The 20,578-nt window shown below is 56.3% G+C and overlaps 4 protein-coding genes across 4 annotated transcripts; 2 read left to right on the top strand and 2 right to left on the bottom strand.

The window, feature by feature from the left end:
- Window positions 1–5,214: 5,214 nt before the first annotated feature.
- BGZ61DRAFT_344829 (uncharacterized protein) lies at window positions 5,215–7,397 on the top strand (the record flags this gene model as incomplete). The annotated part of the gene is made up of 5 exons (XM_046239738.1): window positions 5,215–5,350; window positions 5,546–5,976; window positions 6,038–6,322; window positions 6,381–6,421; window positions 6,479–7,397. 5 exons carry the CDS (start codon window positions 5,215–5,217, stop codon window positions 7,395–7,397), a joined length of 1,812 nt encoding a protein of 603 aa, XP_046108235.1.
- A 591-nt stretch (window positions 7,398–7,988) lies between these two features.
- BGZ61DRAFT_474131 (uncharacterized protein) lies at window positions 7,989–9,383 on the bottom strand (the record flags this gene model as incomplete). Its single annotated transcript, XM_046248545.1, has 1 exon — window positions 7,989–9,383. One exon carries the CDS (start codon window positions 9,381–9,383, stop codon window positions 7,989–7,991), a length of 1,395 nt encoding a protein of 464 aa, XP_046108236.1.
- Window positions 9,384–14,365: 4,982 nt separating this feature from the next.
- BGZ61DRAFT_344779 (fungal-specific transcription factor domain-containing protein) lies at window positions 14,366–17,539 on the top strand (the record flags this gene model as incomplete). Its single annotated transcript, XM_046239733.1, has 5 exons — window positions 14,366–14,605; window positions 14,674–14,702; window positions 14,855–15,066; window positions 15,285–15,829; window positions 15,890–17,539. 5 exons carry the CDS (start codon window positions 14,366–14,368, stop codon window positions 17,537–17,539), a joined length of 2,676 nt encoding a protein of 891 aa, XP_046108237.1.
- Window positions 17,540–19,760: 2,221 nt separating this feature from the next.
- Window positions 19,761–20,532, bottom strand: BGZ61DRAFT_159996 (uncharacterized protein). Its single transcript, XM_046237454.1, has one exon. The coding sequence runs from the start codon at window positions 20,253–20,255 to the stop codon at window positions 19,797–19,799; it is 459 nt and encodes a 152-aa protein (XP_046108238.1). The 5' UTR covers window positions 20,256–20,532; the 3' UTR covers window positions 19,761–19,796.
- Between the last annotated feature and the right edge of the window lie 46 nt (window positions 20,533–20,578).

Raw genomic sequence — 20,578 nt, forward strand, 5'->3', positions numbered from 1 at the left:
ACCTTGTTTGGCTGGGACTGAGAGGTCGGGCGAGTGGTGTATCCCTATTCTTCCCCCCGATCTGGATGGGTGTTTGCGGGTGTGGTCGGTGGAGCCCCAGGAGGCTACCGGAAGCTAGTGAATTCAATGTCTGGGCCGGGATGCGACGTCGCTGTCTCGATCTGAGCCAAAGACAACCTCGAATCGAGGCATTGATTCAACGTGTTCCGCACGCCGTACTTGGTGCATGACATCGAACGCGGCACCTTCGTCACACGGCCGGCCGCCAATACCACCGCAAGGGGCCAGCCACAAAAGGAGAGCACACACACACAGGGCAAAAGACAAACAGCTGTTTTGACCAAGACCCCCGTCGGGCAGTAAAAGTGAGAGCGAGGGTGGAGACTGGAGAAGGGAACGCTGAGGTGAAGGTTAGGGTGAGGGTGAGCGGACTCGGTGGATCCCCCTCATTCCTTGGTGAGACGACGAGACCTTGAACCTCTAGAGGTTAGGCGCTCCCGAGACCCCTTGCAGCTATGCACTAACCGGGGCATTCAAGGTGAAGTCACTAATTAGTGGACCCGACGAGCGGGACTGGGGTGGACTGGAGTGGACACCAAGATGGAGTCGCTGTGGCGCGCTGCGGGCTGGCTGCTGGGAGGAAACCGGGGGACAAGGGACAAGGGTGAATGGCCAGTGTGCCTGCGGCCTCCCAGACCCGTAGTGCTGGCAACGCTGGGCGGGATGCCGTTGGAGGGGTGCGCTAGCGCTGCATTTGCCCGGGACGCGCTCGGGGAAAGTCGGAAGCTGGATTCTGGAAGTCGGGAGACCTTCGTCTGACCCGCGTTGCGGATCCCACACCCGGTTGTTTTGTCCAGGGCTGGGTCGTGGCCCAGTTACACACCGTGCTCTTGGGCGCGCAAATTGAAGGAGACGGCGAGAACGGGTTCAGGAGACAAAAGAACACCCGACAACGGCAGGAGTAAATAATGGTTTGATTAAAAATAAAAGGGACGGCTAAACTGTCATCGGGAGCATGACAAATTGACAAATTCCGTCGTCGGGGAACGATGACGGGCGTGATACCAATCAATCGCCCCCCTCCCCCCCAAACCCGATGATTGACTGAACTGATCTGCTTCTGATCTGTACGAAGTACCGAATCCACATTTGGAGCCACCTCGTTTGTTGATGCTGACGCTATCTGACGCTGGTTGCTGTGATACCGCGATTCAACGTTGAGAAGCGAGCATGAAGCATGACGACGCACACCATCCGTTGTCTTTGTCTCCGTCAATCAACACAATTCGATAAGTAAACCGCCCGCGCCAATACAGCCACCTCAAGTCGGCAAGTAGTCCGGATCATTCCTAGAGATAGGCAATGCAGATAGGGACGTAGCATGAGCATCATCTGGGTGAGAGGGAGGGAACTGCTGCAGGCACCCACGTACATGTACGAAGACTGGCGCAAGTTTCCATACCTGAGGTACCTAGTATCTGGGCAGCCCCCACACAGTACGACATGCGGCCGATCAACGGAGCAGTAAGGGCTTCACAGGTGTTCTCCCAAAAAATAGATAGAAATACACAAATGATTCATGGTTATATACTATACTACGTAGTGTACTTGAGATTAGCAATCCTGCTGTAGTAGGTAAAACTTCACTTTGAGGAGAATAATAAATGAACTTCAGTGCATTGCTTAGGACTAAATAATAAATGTGTTCGGGCTTGGTAGGCACTGTATGGGCACTGTACTACACTGCACGGCCGGTACGTACCTATCTATACATTCCATGGACGGAAGTTGTCAAACGTCCTGCGTCAGCCTTCGCACATGAAAGCTACAGCTACCTTCGTACATGACCAACGTAAAGCTACAGCTATTCCTCACGCACACGCACCCGCACACGCAATTTATTCACTCGCTCACCACAAGAGTCACACAGACACACACGCGATGCAACTCACAGCGACGACGCGGGGACGCATTAGGCTGGAATCAGCATCGGGCACCGCAGAAGCAAGCAACAGAACGTAAATGCATGCAGCCCTAATGGTCGGACTGGAGTTCATTGGGGTGGGCACCAAGTGATGGGTCTGCGGGGCAAGCTTGAAGCGCGATGGGGCCTAGCCACGAAAGCCCTGACTCCATCCACGACGTCTCCAAAGACATCGTCTCGAAACTGTTGGAGACGAGGCCCACGATGACCAGGGTCCCTCGTGCCGGCTCTGGGGCGTCCTGGGATGCGCAAGGTCTCCCTGTTGGGCGCATATGCACATTCGATCCAGCCGGGAAAACAGGGCCTGGCCTGTTGGGGCGAGCATGAACATGCGCCCTGAGTGGACGTCGTCGCTTTCTTTCCTTTTGCTTCCATCTCAAGGGGGATCGGGCCGCAAACCAACAACCTGGGTAGGGTTGGCTGATGGGTAATCAATGCGGGAAGTCTCCTCTTGCGGGCGATCCTGGGGTGAAGATGGCCATCGTGGTATGAGAGGCGGGTCGCCGGTACCTGTACATCATCGCACCGTGGCATGTCCGTCGCAGGACGTGGCCTGTCATGCTGTCGCATCTCACTGTCCCAAGATGGAAACATAGCCCACTTTGACTGGTTCTGGGCGGGCTCTGGAAGTCTCAACGAGCGGGCTCACACGACGCGCAAGACCCAATTACGCTTCAGCTAACGGCATGTAGCGCCGTGTCCGTCCGTCCTCGGCCGGAGTGAGAGGGTCAACCCACCGACGGAAGTGGGGGATGTGACATTTGGGAGGAGGGAGGGACGACAGTTCATCCCCTCAAAAGCTACCTTCTGTGCGGCGGGGTTTCCAAAACTGGTGCGTGAGAGGAGTTGTTTGAGGATGACGGTGTGTTTTTCTCCCTCTTCGCCGCCGGCCACGGTGTGCAGCACGCGTATCGTACATGGGACAGAACCCCAAGGCCACGGATGATTGAATATGCACGATGCGACGGCCTCGACAGGGTATCCGGCGCCGAAAGTGGATGGCACTCGGCGGCCGGGCTGGGGCTTTGAGGATCCAACATCCAACCGGCAGCAGCCCGTCCAGCCAAGGCCCCCGGGCGACTAGGAAGCAAGTGGGAGACGAAGGGGCCACCAGAGGAGGGGCCGAGCCACACCTAGTCTCACTATTTTTCCATGCCCCGAAATCTCAAATGTCTGACTGGGAATTTAGAAAACATGACAGCATGGGCATGTCGCTGGGGGCCTTTTCTCACGGCCGCATGCAATGGGGCGCTTTCGGTCAGGCTCTGAAAGTGCCCCGGAGTCGGAGCCAGTCACCGTCAATGATACGTCCGTCTCCTGTGCTCCGTTTGTCGCTTGCCCTCATCTTCTAGACTCGCGTCCGGTTGAAAACGGGCCAACTATTACGTAGCAAGAGTCACTGTTCCTCTCAGCATGCCCTACTTGCCCCAACGAAAAAATTTGGCGGCAGAGAAACGGAATCTTAAAAAACCGGGATAAAAAAAGACCCGGCGACGGTGAAAGGTGAGGATCGCGAGCCACCTTGGAAATTGCACCCTCTAACCCTTCCCACCAAGCAACCAGCAAGCAGCCGCATCACCAACACCGCGCAGTAATTGCCTCCTGGTGCACAGCCTGTCGCCAGCTCAGCTCGCCCCCCGACACCGAGGCGAAACAACGTGACGTGACCCCCACCATCACCCCATTACCCTCGTGTTGTCGACCCCTTTGCCCTTCTGGACGGCGCTCTGGGCCCTCGCCTGGCAAACGCTTCACCCCAGATTCCTGCCCCCGAATCAATCCTGGCCCGCCGGCGTGCCGCTGCGTCCTGACGTGCGTGGGCGTGAGTCAATCGCTTCACACACATAACAGCTTTTCTCCGTGCGTATCTCCCAATACTCCTTTCTCCCATCAACAGCCACAATTCCGCCCTCAGCTGGTCCTCTCTCCACCGCGCACTCAACAAGAGAGAGCAAGGACGAGCCACGCACACAATTCCACTTACTCACACCTGCACCTAGAGAACATCACGCGCGCGAACAAGCACCCGCAATACTCAGCAATAAGCCGCCCTGACTTGAGGTGGACACCCGAAGCCCAAAAGGCACCTGCAGCTAAAGGGTCCCGCTTCCCGAGGTACGTACTGCCGGTACCCATGCTCTGGGTACCTCGATACTTGGTACTCCGGACCTCGATACATCGATATGCACCTGCCGCTGTCCCCTTAGCCACCCCCGTTACGCCTCTTGCCACCCCCCCTCCGTTCCTTCCAGCCCAGGTTCCCACGCGGCCGCCCACCTACCACAGCAGTCCCAATGCCCAAATTCCCCCATGCTTTTCCCCATCCCACACATCATCCACTCTCATCCACACTCATCCACGCCCATCCACACACACTCCAAAGAGTGAATCCCTCCATCCCATCCTCCCACCATGGCCTCCACCCAACTATCCACGCCCCGAAATAGGGCCCCGAACATCCCTATGCCCGCCCGCCGACGCCGACGCCTCCGTCTACACCCAGCCAACAGGGATGCTCCGCACACTCGGCCGCGCCGCAGACTTTTCGTTGGTGCTCGCTGAAACCTCTCTCGCCGTCCCGTCACCGTCGTCACCTCAAGCCCTGGTTCGCCCTGTGGCCCGTCCGTTCCTCCTGATCTGCTGCTGCACCTCTTGCCCTCTCGTTTTGCCCCCCTTCCGGGTACGAATTGACTGACGCCGAAGTGTCAAGCAGACGCTCACACTCTCTCACACACACCCGCGCACCCCCGGCCTCCCACCACTTCTCCGCTCTCTCTCTCACCTTGCCGCAGCATGGGCCTCTCGACCATGGCCGCCTCTCCTTCGGGTCCCGGGTGTGCCCAAAACGTCTTAAACCGACTTTTCCTCGTTAGCGGCCCCTTGCGCACGGCAACATCGTCTGCTCTCACCCGCTCGTCTGCTGTTGTCCCCCTCGTTGCTGCTGTCACCGCGACTACTAATAATCGCCCTCGACTGCCGCTCCCCCGTTTCTCCTATTCTTGTTCATCCAAGTCACCCCATCTCTTCCGCCCCATGGCGTCGTCTCCCTATAGCACTTCCAGTTCTGAAATCCACACGCCTCGCTCATCAACTCCGTCATCGTCCGTACTCCCTGCTCCCCCTCCACAAGTATAACAATGCTGACATTCCCGTGTCCTTTCAGTCGAAGCTTGACACATTCCCATCCCATGTCCAACGTCGATATCTCTGCCATTGAACAAAAGATCAAGATGGCTACTCTTGACCAGCACCGGGGCTATGCCCAGAACCACTATGCGGAGGTCAAGCAGGACCGTCCCACCGAGTACCTCAACGAGGAGCAGGCTGCCGGTTACCAGATCGTCCGCGAGCCTTTCTGGAATAAGGGTGAGTGTGCCTCCTTCTTGTTGGTCCTCAACATCGTCATGGTGTTGTTGACTTGACGTCCACGTCTTGGTCCCGACATCACCCTGTCCCCTGCCCTCCTCCAAATTGTAATCGTCGTCGGGTTCGAACTCGGGTTGTCGTCTGGTCGCTTCTGCTTCGTGTGAGAAATACCTCCGCTGACATTGTCTTCCCCAGGTCTCGCCTTCACCCCCGAGGAGCGTGTCTCCAAGAACCTCACCGGTCTTCTCCCCCACACCATGGAGAGCTTCCAGACCCAGTGCGCCCGAGCCATGAAGATGATCCGCAGCCGCTCGACCCCCATCGACCAATACCTGTACCTGTCCACTATCAAGGACCAGAACATCGACCTCTTCTACCGCCTCCTCATAGATAACATCCGCGACCTGATGCCCCTTGTCTATACCCCCACCATCGGTGATGTGTGCCTACAGTACTCAAGCCTCTACACCCGCCCCGAGGCTTTGTACATCTCCATCAAGCAGCGCAAGTCCATCCGCACCATGCTCCAGAACTGGCCTTGCAAGACCCCCGAGATCTGCGTCGTGACTGATGGTTCCCGTATTCTCGGACTGGGTGACCTGGGTATCAACGGTGTTGGTATTTCGGTATGGACTCCCCTTCAAGCTCGTGTTTAGTATGGGGCCTCACTAACACCTACCCCTGTAGGTTGGCAAGCTTGCCTTGTACACCGGCGCTGCCGGTATCCACCCCGATAAGACCCTGCCCATTGTCCTGGATTGCGGTACCAACAACGAGGATAACCTCAAGGACCCCTTCTACCTTGGTCTGCGCCAGAAACGCCCCTCATTCGAGGAGCAGCAGGGATTCATGGATGAGTTCATGGAGGCTGTCCACGAGGTCTTCCCTGACATGGTTGTTCAATTCGAAGACTTCGAGAGCCAGAAGGCCTTCGACTACCTCGACCGATACCGTAACCAGTACAAGTGCTTCGTGAGTCAAGGTGTGACAATAAAAAAATAACGATTGGATTCGCTAACCTAAATCTAAGAACGATGATATCCAGGGAACTGGTGCCGTCGTCCTCGCAGGGTAAGCAAAATTCCAAGCCACGCGATACCACTAGTATCAGGACTAACAGACCACTAGTTATATTGGTGCCGTAGATCTCTCTGGCGTCCCCCTTGAGGACCAGCGTCTGGTCTTCATGGGTGCAGGTTCCGCCGGTGTTGGTGTCGCTAAGCAGCTCGTTGAGTACTACACTCGACGTGGTTTGACCGAGGAGGCTGCTCGTGACAAGTTCTGGCTCGTAGACACCAAGGGTCTTGTTACCAAGGACCGTGGTGACCGTCTCGCTGAGCACAAGAAGTACTTTGCCCGTACTGACAACAATGGCCAGCAGTTCCGTACTCTCGAGGAAGTCATTGAGTACGTCAAGCCCAGTGCCCTTGTCGGTCTGACTGCGACCTTCGGTGTCTTCACCGAGTCCGTTGTCACTGCACTCAAGAACTCTGTCGAGTGGGGTGGCGTTGGTCGTCGTCCCATCCTCTTCCCCCTCAGCAATCCTCTGACCAAGGCCGAATGCACATTCGAGCAGGCTATTCAGTGGACTGAGGGCAGTGTCCTTTTCGCCTCAGGCTCTCCCTTCAACCCCGTGAAGGCCAAGTTCGGCGATGAGACCAGCGCCACCACCTACTACCCCAACCAGGGTAACAACGTCTACGTCTTCCCTGGTCTGGGTCTCGGTGCCATTCTCGCCAAGGCGACCCGCATCACTGATGAGATGGTGTACACCTCGGCCGCCGCTCTGTCTGGCTCGCTGAACGCTGATGAGATCCAGAAGGGTCTCATCTACCCCCGCATTGAGCGTGTTCGTGACGCTAGCGTCATCGTTGCCCGAGAGGTGATGAAGGCTGCCCGCCGTGCTGGAGTTTCAGAACTTCCCGAGGCTCAGTGGACTGAGTGGGAGGAGTGGGGTGATGTTGCTCTGAACACCTACATCAAGCAGCACATCTACGATCCTCTCTGCTTCGCCGATAACGCCGCCACCGCCAAGACCCACCTGTGAGGGAACGAAGCATGCGTCCCAGCACACTGGTGCATCCGTTCCGACGACCTTGTCGAAGATGGATGAGTGAGAGAGGGGTGTGTACCCTCTTCGATGAGCAACCGCACTTGCGGAAACAGCAGCACTTGGGCGTTTTGAGATTGCTACATCTGGATGACTCGAACGGACTTCCGTTTTAGCAAACAGATGGTAGTCTTCTCCCTCGCCAATGATCTTGATACCTACTCATGCCATTCCAGCGCTTCGATCGCTGGCCATGAGCACTCTGCTGAGCGGGCCCAATGATGGGCGATTTTGCGTTTCATATCTGCGTCATGCGTTAACGGCTATTTAATTATTTCCATCTGGTATTGATGGCATAGAAGAGTTGGGAAAAAACGAGGTGTGGCAAGTCGTACGTACTGGTAGATGAAATTGTTGAACAAGGATTGAGCCTTACCGAACTCGTGTCGTCATGATGCCGTGATGTAGTGATACACATAATGTGATCGACATGTTTGATGAGGCGTGATGGTGGCATACCGTGGGTGTCATACCATGGATGCCACAAAGGAACTTGATAAAATTGTCCCGCTCGGAGATTGAGAGATATTAGAAGACTTGACTTACCTCCCTCCGGCTTCTCGAATTATTTCCTGGTACGAGAAGCCGACTAAGTGGATCACATGACTTGGAAATTGCCTGGGAAAGTATCCCCGGGCAGGACCTAGGAGGGCTACCGGCGATCTCAAGGATGGAGCGGACAATGTTTTCGGCAGTCCGTTGATGAGGCCGAGCCGACTGGCGCCAGATGAAGGACATGGATGGACATGCCTTATTGAGCGAGCAATGCTGGGCGAGCAAGCAAGCTCCCACCGCCAACGTTTGTTGAGGGCACACAGCCTTGCTGGTTCCCGACGTTGCGAGGTCCTGGTGATGGTGTTGATGCTGGGTTGGGGCTGTAAGTGATGATGGATTCCCGAGCCACTGTTGAAGCGACCAAGGGCACGAGCAAGGGCCACCAGCACCCATGGTAAAATGGAGTCGAGCCGAGGGTATCGAGATCTCGAGGAGAGGGGAGACCCACGCGCGGGCGAGGGCGTTGGGGGGGAAGTGGTTTTTGTTCGTGGCCCAGACGTCGTAAGATGGGTAGGCGCGGGAGATGGCCGTGGATCGCGTCGGTAGCCGAGCGGAGGTTCGCAGGAAAGCTCGGGGCCGAGCGGGGCTGACCGGGGTAGGTGCCGGTTGGCGTCTTGTGGCAGCAACCAGCGAATGTGTGTGAGGCAATTCTGCGACGGGGGTAATGAGGGGTGTGGCGGCAGGAAAGATGAGACAATTTGTGGTCAAGGGAAACGACGGCCATGCCATTGGACGGAGCTTGAGGGTGGGTGGAGGGCTTGTTAATCGAGCAAGGGTGGTTTGTTTGGTTCTTCGACATTGCCATGGCCAGCCATCTTGGAAGGGCACTTTGGTGGTGATTCTGGCCGGTAGTGCGCATGGGGCATCAGTTGGTGGCTGGTGGAGACCGCTTCCGGGCCCGGCCCCGGTTTTCGGGACCTGGGGGTCGGAGCCCTCGGAATGGGCGTCGTGGGAGGCGCCGGGAGGTGAGGGATTGGATATGAAGCATGCAGACGAGGTGGCGTAGGCAGTGCATTGCCTGGTCGTTGTCTGGGTGCATTCCCTAAGCATCATGAATCCTGCGAGACGCCAGCCCCCGGAAGCAGGCGGCGTATCCTTCCATTGTGGCAACAGCCGAAACCCTCTGCCGTGCCGCCAGGATGCGGTAACTGGACCACCCACAACGTCCACTGGCCTCGGATACAAAGACGAGCCCGGATTGCGCTGCCGGAGAACAGCCCGCCATGCCCCATCGTTGCAGCGTGGTAATCTTAGATGCCACCTCAGTATCGGGTGCACCTCCGCGTGTTCCTCCGCGTGTTCCTGACCAGAGTGGACCAATACCTGGAGAAACACGGAGGGTTCGATGTGATGCGACTGACGACGCATTCTGATCCTCCACAAAATTCTGGGGATGTGGACACGAGTGGGGATGTCAATCGATGAACATTACTGTAATAATCACGGCGACGATCTGTCTCCGCTTGCTTTGTCTAGGAGGGTCCATCCCGTAGTTGTGTACGGCGTACCCATCCAAAGAGATGCACGGCGTTTCTAGAATAAGCTAATATAGCATCCGCACACCGTACCTCGCCGTCGGAAGTTGGCCTTGAGTGAGCAGAAATCAGCAATGGCTTTTTTGGGGTTGGAACAATGACACGCCCTCCGCCGCCGGGAGATAACCTACCCCTCCTCCATCTCTTCTGGGGCATCCTCTCACCCAAAGGTGCATCATATATGCTGTTCGAGTGAGGTTCGACATAGCATACGAGAAAACCCGCCCCCCCACGCTGAAGACGACAAATTCAACGCTGATCATTGATATTTCAAATACACCCGGAACTTACGGAAAGTTTCCGATGAATTGCTGGCGATAACATGGCAATTGTCCCAGCATCCGTAGAGTTCGCTAGGCCGGACTTGTTCTCACCGACGGGCAAGATCCAGAAATAAAGAGCTCAATTATCAGGCCCATCACGTCAAGCTACTGCATGTCGACGACCTTGACCTGGCACGAGACGCACTGGACGGAAATGATCCACACCCTCCCATGGGAAAAAAATCGACAGCCTTGTGTGGAAAAGTGAATAGCAATTGACCCGCTTGCCTGGACTTTGAAGTCCATGCAGCCCGGAGGCGTGTACCAAGAACGGCCAGGGGTGTGGGCGGACGTTTAATTCCGCCCCGCCCACACCGCATTGTGTCGGTACGTGGCCGATGGAGGGTAGCTACGTTTGAGAGCCCAACTGGACCCGCACCGGGGCCGGGACTCCACCACTCCACCGAGGTCTGGGCTCCGCTGAGGCTGGCTGGGGCCTGGTTTCGGTGATTGACTTGCATCGCGGCGGGATCGGGACGGCTATTGAATTGATCCTAAGTATTTGTTTGGTCATGCCACCTCGTTAGTCGTCCCGGGCGAGAGAGACTGAGCAATTGGCGCTTTGGCGGTCAGAGATGCTTTCCGAGCCTAATTCGAAGAACGAGAGCTGTGCTGTAGGGATAGCGCTGCATGAATTGGAAGAGCTCAGCTCCAGGAAGACGGATGCGGTTGGGTTCAGGTATGGTACCGGTACGGGCAACGGTACAGGCAATGGCGTCAGGGAAGCGAGGTGTACGAAGCAACGGGAGGCGCGGGTGTCAGTTATGACAGAACGCAGCCGGCGTGTGTCAAGATTATGTGGGATGGATGGAGGTGGAGGATGGAGGTGGAGAAGAGCGAATTTGCATGACCTTGTGAGCCCTGACTGACTGTGCCTGACAGCGGGCAGGTACGACGCACAGTCATGCTCCTTGGTTTGGAAGGAGGTATCCATGGCCGCGATGGGATGGGATCCTGCCGTTTCGTATCGGCGCTTAGCTAAGCTGGCGGTGGCTTTGCAGCTTCACACGGGTCCTAGTTGTGAAGGCCGATAACCTCAACACACACAATCATTGAGCTCTGCACTATATACTCACTTTCTCTGACCGACACCCTGATGACTGAACTGCCGAGTCATCGTTATAATTATCAATTGATGTACGTTTCGCCAAGCGTTAAGGTTCTGGAGTCCCGGAGCCTCCCGCAAGGATATGCACCGTTGGGTTGAGCCAGAACCCGTGTCATCGAGCCGTCTCACACCTCGCAGCTCACGCTTCACACCCCCTAAGCCCCAAGCGTCCGGGCGACGACAACAGAGATTTCCTCGCAGTTTGATTCGCCCGCAATGGAATTGTTGGCCACCTCCTAACCAGGCTTTCCTTTTGCCTCAGGGCTGGCCATTACCGAACTTTGCCGACTAATCTCCGTTATTGGTCGATCCGCCACGCGGATGCAAAAATGACACCCTCTGATTGGCGCAAGCACGATCCTGCAAGTCAGGTTTCCACCCGTCCGCAATGCCTTTGCGTCGGACTAAAGGCACATCGCCCAGGGCCTCGGCCTGAAGATATTCCCTGCATATCATATCACTTCAAAGTTCTGGTGGCTGCCTCATATTCTCGATGGCATTGCCATGGCTTGAATTGGACGTTGAGAGGGAGGGGAGTGGTAGGCTTGGGAAATCCCACGATTCCACAGCTGGCCTGTGTGAGTTGGGATTGTTATTGGAGGGCCTGGGCATGGATCACGGCACTGCACTCGCGAACCATCATGACCTTGTTACGGAGCAAAGTACCCACCTCCGCAATCCACCCGGCTTCTATCTTGAGTAAGAGCTCCAGCACCGGAAGCTGTTCCATAGTGGAGCGTGGAAAACAACTGGACCTGGGAAAAACCTGTATCCCTGGACGCTGAACGGAATGATCCCCACAACGCGCAGGGCCTGCGTCTGCGTTTGCGGCGCTCGTGATGTCCCAGTCTTTCAACTTCACACCCCCCCTTGCCTTGACGGGCTGCTGACTCGATCCGAAGCCCACTGTGGGGAGGTGATTGGCCGCTCCACACAATAATGACAAACTGTGGGGAGGCCTTGGAAAAACAGCCATCCTGGCAATGGGGTCCGCAACCGGGATCGAAGACGAATCGAGCAGCTGGATTACTTGGTCTACGCTGGAGAAGCTGGGGTGCGGGCGGCCTCTGCGTTCTCGGGGCCGGGAAGGGGTTCGTTCAGGTCAACCAGGAGTCCGCCCCCTCCTGGATGGCATGCAGTGAGATCTGGCAAGATTGATTTCAAAGACGGCGAGATGAGATGAAGCACGTTTCCTCCGTAGGGAGGATGAGAGAGGAGAGACAAGACGAGACGGAGAAGCCAATGAAGCCCTTACTAGTCGATTTGGGGAAATGCAGAATAAGGAACATTGCCTCGCGACTCGAAATCCTCAAGGGGTCTGGCGGGCTGCCTAGGTAGGTTAATTGATGGCAAGTGACGTTTGATGCCGCCGGCTCTAGCGTGCGTACCTTGATCAACCGCTGCGGCCTTGCTCGTTACGTCGTTGATACAACCTCGTCCCCGCGCGGGCGCGAGATGCGTGGGTACGGTTTGAGTCGAGAACAAGATTGGGGTGGCGGTCGTTGTGGTGGTGTGGTGTGAACGTGGCCATATCGAGGCGACCAGACGCAGCAGAACACGCAGGCTTACACCTGATTCTTCTCAGAGCATACACCAGAGCATGGTATCGTCGTCTTGTTGTCGTACGTCGTCCCTCGCTGCCGTCTCTGCTGTTGAGATGGAGTGGGATGTTGTCGGAGGGAGTCGTCTGTGTCAGTGTGATTGGTGTGGCAGCGCCTAGTCCATGCTGAGGGGTGCATGCTCGCGTGGAGCCGGGGCGGAAAGGAGGGGGAGGCGTTGTCCACCAAGGCTACCCCAGGACAAAGAGAAGCCCGGCGAGAACAAAGGTGGGAGCTTCGTCGACCACTCGTGGTGAGCTAAACGAGCCATGGGGAGCGTGAGGAGTTGTATGAGGAGCGCGAGAGTCACCGGGAGGGACCAACCAGGGCCAAGTCCGACAGATTTTCGCTCTCTTGCACGCAGCACACAGGACCCGGGGCCGGACCATTGAAACACCCTGGCCTCCCCCCCAGACAATCAACCCCAGAGAGGAGAAGTGCATTTGGACAACTGGATTACGGGGCCGGAGCGCTGCGTCGGCGTCTCGTGGTTATTGGGGACGAGTAACGGGGATTTCACCACGCCCAGTCGGCAACTCCCCCAGCATCGAGCATCGTCATCTGGGCGCGGTTGGCTCTGGGCGCCTGGGGCACAGCTGAGGAGACGTTAGGAGTGGAGGAGGACTTGAAGAGTTAGATGGGGTATCCCCACACACACAAGGCAATCGCTTGCTCTGACTTGCTATTCGCACCAACATGACCGAGGGGGATCCCCACAACCTCGCTCCCAGCAGAACTACCCAGCAGGAGCACGCTTGGCATGCGCACGCACGCTCCCCGATGCCACGGTGCCACCTCCAGACTCCGTACGGTACCTTGCTCCGGCCTTACCGCGTCTGGTGTAGGTCCGTCCGTTGCCCACGCCGCTATCCAAAATCCGGGTCTCAGACCACTACGCGCACCCTCCTCCGAGGTGCTGGGCTTGCGTCCCCCTCGACGCCATCGTCGCCTTTGCTGCCCCTCGACCAAGTAAGCACGCCCTCGACGAAGGCGTCACACACACCCTCCTCCTCCACTTGGCATTGCCCTGCTCTGCCCAAACTCCTTCGCCCCTTCGAGAGCCCTCGTCCAGACTAGCGACCAGAATATAATAATCACCCACCCCCCCCACCTGCCGCCCCCGGATTTCCGTTCCCTTGGCTTCGAACTCCTCGACTGTGTCCGTCTCCTCCAACCGTGACTGACTTCCACCACTCTCCCTGAGGGAACTTGGGCGCTTGCTCTAACCAAATCCCTGGGATCGTGGTCGACGTTGAGCCTCACTTGAACTACCTGCCTCGCCTACCTGCCTCAATAGAGACAACTCTCCACTCTCCACTCCAGGACAACTCTCCACTCAACCGAGTCTCTTTACTATCCACGACAACATCACCGCCGCCTTTCACGACGACGACGACGACTAGCCTACGAATCTAATCGATACCCATTAACGACTTTACTCCGACGTCGACGACTACCATATCCACGACGCCTACAAATCTCCACTCTGCCACCCTCCTCTGTCACCATCGTCCGCTTGACCGGATGCTTCTATGATTGTCAAAAGTCAACACGCGCATTCTCCCGTTAGGTTCACCATTCCGGACTCTCGGACACTACATCCACCAGCACCCTAGTACCACCTTCATTGGATTACTTGACGTCGCATTCCAGGACCCTTTGATAACCAAGCCGCTCCAGGCGATCTGCACCACTTTTAACCATCGGAAGGACTCTGTAAACCCGGCCGGGGACACTCACGATACCCAATTACCATTTAACCCAAAGAACGTCAATTTTCGCGACCATGGCGGCTGAAGCATCAGAAGGATCCGCCGCCCCACCGTCGCCGGCATCCACATCGGCCAAGACCATCACGGATAGGAACCTCAAGAAGCGAGCCTCGCCCGATGATGATTCCGAGGCACCCCAAAAAGTGACGAAGCGACGGGCTGCTCGCGCTTGTGTGTCTTGCCGAGCACGCAAAGTCCGCTGCGACGTTGTTGAGGGCGCACCTTGTGGAAACTGTCGCTGGGACAATGTCGAGGTAGGCACCGGGTCTTCCGGGTCTTGTTGGCCCGCTTTCAATTTCGTAACCGTCACTGACCTGAACAGTGCGTTGTTCAAGAAAGCCGCAGACGAAAGTGAGTGGATTAAATCCCTTCCGGCCTTCATATGCCGATTTTCAACGGAGCCCCTTGCAGCTCCTTTCCGGCTCGCCGCGGCTCCCGAGGAGATCGCGTCATACAATGCCGCTGCAGCGCTTAACCAGAATTCCAACTAACACAAACCGCAGAAAGAATCATCTCACGGCCAGCACAGTGGGCCAGGCCGCCCCCACCGAGGCACAGCTGCGATGCAAGACGGCGTCCAACAACCCCTTGGCGATAAGCACCGCGGACCTCCGACGCCCTAGCAGCGGCTCTGCCATTTCCACGAGCAGCATTGACGGCCCGAGCAGCTTTCTGAACAATTCCGGCCTCGATAACCATGTGCCACACATGATCTGTGAGTTTTGCTGACGCCGGAACTTGCTTTTTGTGCGCGCTCTTGATCCGCCCTCTGATTGGCTAGTGCCATTTTTGGAGAACGCCTCCGTTCTCCGCACTTTCAGCCGCTCTGTCCCACTTCCCCCCCTGTACCCCGCCTCTCGCAACCCCGACGCTCGATCACATGAAGATGGAAGATGACAGTGAGACGCTATTGCTGACCACGAGACCCCTTAGACCAACGCTCTGGCTACCGTCATGACCCCGTACTACTCAATAAGCTGCATTCCACTGAGGGTAGCTCACAGCGCGTGGGGTGGTCAAACCTCATGACCACAGCCTCGGTGTTTGACAACCTGCGCACGTCCCAATTCATCAACTCCGTCGAGGAGGCAGACAATACCAGTATCAGCAGCAGCAGCAACAACAACAACAACAGCTCCAAGCTCCCCGCCTTTCTACGCCCCCTACCGACTAAGATTGCTGCCGAGGATGTCAAGTACCTCCACATCAAGGGTGCCCTGTCACTCCCCACCCTGCCGCTCCAGAACGCTCTGTTGCAAGCTTACGTCGAATTTGTCCACCCTTACATGCCACTCATGGACCTCAACCACTTCCTCGGCACCATCAACACCCGTGACGGACGCAATGGCCAGACTAGTCTGTTCTTGTATCAGGCCGTGATGTTTGCGGCATCTGCTTTCGTGGATATGAAGTACCTCCGAGAAGGGGGTTACACCACGCGCAAGGCCGCCCGCAAATCTTTTTTCCAGAAGACAAGGGTAAGTTTATCGCACCCCTGGCTAAGCGATGACGTTAGATCGATATTCACATGTCAATAGTTGCTCTACGACTTCGACTACGAGTCAGACCGCCTTATTCTCGTTCAGGCACTGCTTCTGATGACGTACTGGTATGAGACACCAGATGACCAGAAGGACACTTGGCACTGGATGGGAGTGGCAATCTCACTTGCACACACCATCGGACTTCACCGCAATCCCGGATCTACGAGCATGACTCCCGCTAAGCAGAAGCTCTGGAAGCGGATATGGTGGTCTTGCTTCATGCGAGACCGGCTTATCGCTCTGGGCATGAGGCGGCCGACCCGCATCAAGGATGAGGACTTTGATGTCCCCATGCTGGAGGAGAGTGATTTTGAAATTGAGGTTCTTCCGGAGGACAACACAGTCATCCCGGCCTCATGCACCCTCGTTCGGGATGTTGATATGCAGCGAGAGCTGGCCATCATGTGTATTGCCAAGGCCCAGCTCTGCGTATGCATCAGCCACATGCTTAAGGCTCAGTACTCTGTTTTGATCCGGGATAAGATGAAGCCCGAGAACACCACAAACAGCACCATGATGCTGTTCCCTAACAAGCAGCTCGACAATGTTGAGAGCGTTACCGAGGTGGACCACGAACTTATGGCATGGGCCGAGTCCCTGCCGACCTGCTGCCAGTTCCGTACCCTTACTCCGTTGGACGTCAAGGATGGCCGATCTACCATTGCGGTGCAGCGAACTCTCCTGCACATGGTTTATTACACGACCATCTCTGCCCTGCATCGACCCCAATTCCTGCCTTCATCGCCCCTCCAGGCCCCCACGACATCTCGTCAGGTCCAGGACATGTCTCGTCTGAGAGTGCGTGATGCTGCCATGCACATCACCCGCATGGCGACGGAGCTGCACCAGTGCCGCCTGGAGCGCTTCCTCCCTACTACCGGTGTAACTGTCATTCTGCCGGCCATGATCATCCACCTCTTAGAGATGAAGAACCCGGCGCCACAGTCCCGTGAACGTGCGACTAGGGGATTCCGACAGTGCATGCGAGTGATGGAGAAGCTGCGCGAAGTATATGCAGCTGCCGACTATGCGACAGGATTCCTTGACGCAGCCTTGAGGAAGGCGGCGATCGATATCAACGCGAATATTGCCCCGTCGACTATTGCGATGATGAAGCGGGTGCCGGTCGAGTTTAGCGCTCAAACGCCGCCTCCCGAGAACGCACCGTATATGACGGCATCTGAGTCCCTCTTCAACGAGCGACCTAAGAAGGAGCCCCAGCCTACACCAACACCGACACCGACGAGAATGATGCCGCCCAACACGGTCAACGCGGCGGCCCTGGAGTTGTCAACCAACTCACCGCCACAGACGGAGCTGGAGTCACCGGGAGCCGGGATTACACCGAGCGCAAGCGGTGCTTCAGAGGAGATCCAGCTGGATGTGGAGCAGATGGACCTGGATTTCATGCAAGGCCACGACGAATTCGACTGGAACGCCGTAGCTGGAACCGACTTTGACGTTGACCAATGGCTGCAGTTTCCCCCAGAGGGAGTTGCGAACCAAGACGAGAACTTGATTGCCGGTGTATTGGGACGGGGTGTCGATGAGCCTCCGACCATGTCAGCCGAGCAAGCGTTGAATTGGGCCATGAGCGCCGAGGTAGACCCTAATGCCATGACGGAGATTCTCACACGGGGCTAGAGCCTCACCGGAGAGCTTTGAGCCTTTTGTTTATGATTTTTGGTGGAGAAACCGGGTAGGAGTCTAGGATTTTGTTGCTTTGCCTGGAGTACCGCATTAGATTCTGGCGTCATTTTTTCTTCTGGACTTTGGGGCGTTGAGCGCGGGCTCAGTCCCCAAGGTGGCGCAAATGTATTGGACGGGTCGGTGGATTATTTATTTGGGTTTGGGATTTCATTTGGGCACTAAAAAGGGACGCTGAGCATGACAGTTACGAAACTAATTCAACGGGGGAGTTGAAGGTTCCCAAGGAGGATGAGGGTGTGCATGGTCATGGCAACTTGACACGGGCATCTATCCAATGACGCTCTTTCCTACCTTGTTACAGTACATACTAGCTATTGAAGAGAGACGATGACGAGTGCATATTTGACGGATACGATTTATGTTTGTCTGTGACTGTGTGACTGATTATGCGTGACTGGCCGTGTGACGCGATGCGGGCTACATGAAAGACGGGATGAAAACGACAGACGGGATAAGATGGGATGGATGAGCTGAGGCACAATGAGGCGATGTGATCTGGGCTGAGGAAAGATGAGCTGATGATTGGAGGTAGCTGAATTATATCTGTCTGTGCTGTCGCAACCAATCTCAGGTGAGGGTAGCCAAGTTGGGAGAAACTGGAGGGACGGGTGATGAAGAGAATGTGATGAAGAGAATGTGATGAAGAGAATGTGATGAAGAGAATGTGATGAAGAGAATGTGATGAAGCGAACGGGCTGAACCAGATGAGATGGGAATGAGGGTGGCAAGGAGGGAGGAACGAGAAACGAGGAGCGAGAAACACGACTTGTGACTACATTTTCGAACCACGGATGGCATTGGACGATCTTAGTCAAACCCCCTGTCCCATGGCGAACTGCATATCCCCTGGCCAGCTGTCTTACACCATAGACCGTAGGCATGTGGCCTCCGCGACTGCGACCTGTCTTGCCCGTGTCTCTGTTTTGTTTCCCACTTGGGACCCTGCGTACAGGGGATAGGGGTTCACAACAGCGGGAAGACGGGATGGGATGGTTCCTGGCCGTGTGGTTGGCGGATGTCGAAATGTGCCGGGGCCAGGCGAGATGCAGCCGTGGCGTGTGGGTGTGGATAGTGGCAGGATAAAGCAATGACGACAGCGCCCAGAAATAGGAATAATAAGAAGAAAACAAACGAAGGACACGTCCCCGTACACAGGACATGGGGACTGTTGACAGACAGGGGAATGCTGCAAGCACGGAGATGGAGAGTGACGGGGGTGTGATGCTTGTCCATGGTGGTATTGTGGCAATGTGGCTTGTGATGTTTGGATGGATGACAGATGACCCCATCTAAGCGGACTTGTGAATTGGGTTTTGTGGGTGTCAGTTCTGAGAATATAGATGGATCTCTTTGAGGGATGGCTTTCTGTCGTCCGCTGTAACATCCGTCGACGTGTTACTCATGCTACCTTGCACCTGCGTCTGCATCGGGATACAACCTGAAGAGTCGTACTCTCCCGCCTCCATCCACAGCCGTAATCAAAATGATATCCCACGGTACCAGTCCAGACCCCGGCCGCGTCGTACATGGAATGGAAATATTTGTGTAGTGCCCGTCCAGGGGGCCTGGGAGCCTTGGCTCGGTCGTCTATCGGTTGATGGGCCAGCAGCCATGTAGCGGTTTAGCGTTGGGCGATTCGGTGAGGCGTTCCAGGGGGGGCTTGCCGCAGTGCGTGTGTTGCAGTGCTTGTTATTGTTTCCAGGTTGCTACAGCGCTTGCTACAGTGCTTGCGTAGCGGTTTCTCGGGCTGCGGGTGCTATTTCAGGCGTCGCCCAGAGGGCCGGGGCTGTCAGAGGCTGTCAGAATTGGTGCGCCATCTCAGTACCCCGGCGGTGTTTGGCCAGATTCGGAAAAGGGCCAGGCCATTCTCATCCACCTCATTTCATCATCTTTCTCCCAGCCGACCTGCCTACTCATCTCCTGTCCTCCTTTAAACCCTTCATCCTCGTCTTCGTCTGTGTGTGTGTTCTTTATCCAGCCAGCAAGCCAGTCATTCTCTTATTCATTTTGTTGTTGCCCGTTTGTTTCCTGTTTGTTTCATATCTACCTGCATACCATTCCCTTTCTCCTTTTTCCGCATCAACGCCAAAGCAGCCCAACGCAAAGCCCCCTCAGTGACCACAGCTTCCCCAGCTCCGAGCTGCTCAGAAACCTTCTCGGCCCCAAGGTCCAAGACACGCAACGCACGCACTCACCCCCTCCCCACGAGACATCTCGCGATTCGCCGCTCGCCCGCGCAACAGACATTCCCGTTCTGTCCTCTCTCTCCTCTCACAACGACCGCCGTCAGCCACCGATCGAATGCGTACGGACTAGAGGCATAAGGAAGCCCGCTTTGCCTTAATATCCACTTTCCTGCTCGCCAACGGAGCCCGCCGCAGCAAATCCACGTCACCTTCGCTTCCGATTTCTCATCCACCTCCGCACCAGCTCTCCGGCTGTATCCCGATCCATTGTTGGCTGGCGAGAAGCCCAACCAAGGCAGGGCACGGGTCACATGGGTCGACGGATCTAAGTGTAACTCTAGCTTCCTTCTGCTGCATAAACCAACGTTGCCAACGCTGCGACCCACGAACCACGGCCTGTGTCCGTTCCGCTCCTGGCATTTCTCTTCATCAAGACCGCGTCCGCGACGTGGCCCCTGCCACATTTTCAATCCCGCGACAGCGACTGCGCCCGCGCCGCCGCCACCCGCTTCTGCTTGCTCTTGCTTGCTCTTGCTTGTAGCCCTCAAAAAGCGCCATCAACCCTCTCACGCATTCTTTATCCCTTCCAACAACCCCCTCCGTCGGCTAACTGACCGCTTTTGCTTTTGTGGGCAAGGGCGGCCTTGCGAGACTAGACCCGGCGTCATCCCTTCCTATTCGCTCTTCCCCATATCACTCTCTGCCTGACCGCAGCTGCCTCTTTCTTCCCTTTTGTTCCCCGTTTCCTTTGCAATCAACTCCCACGCCCGACCCTCAAAGAATCACA

The sequence above is a fragment of the Ilyonectria robusta genome (assembly GCF_021365365.1).
Source record: "Ilyonectria robusta strain PMI_751 chromosome Unknown BGZ61scaffold_4, whole genome shotgun sequence".
In the NCBI taxonomy this organism is placed as follows: domain Eukaryota; kingdom Fungi; phylum Ascomycota; class Sordariomycetes; order Hypocreales; family Nectriaceae; genus Ilyonectria; species Ilyonectria robusta.

Bases quoted from the DNA above. Each gene is read 5' to 3' on its own strand.
- BGZ61DRAFT_159996 (XM_046237454.1), bottom strand. From the start codon at position 20,255: ATGTGGCAGGGGCCACGTCGCGGACGCGGTCTTGATGAAGAGAAATGC.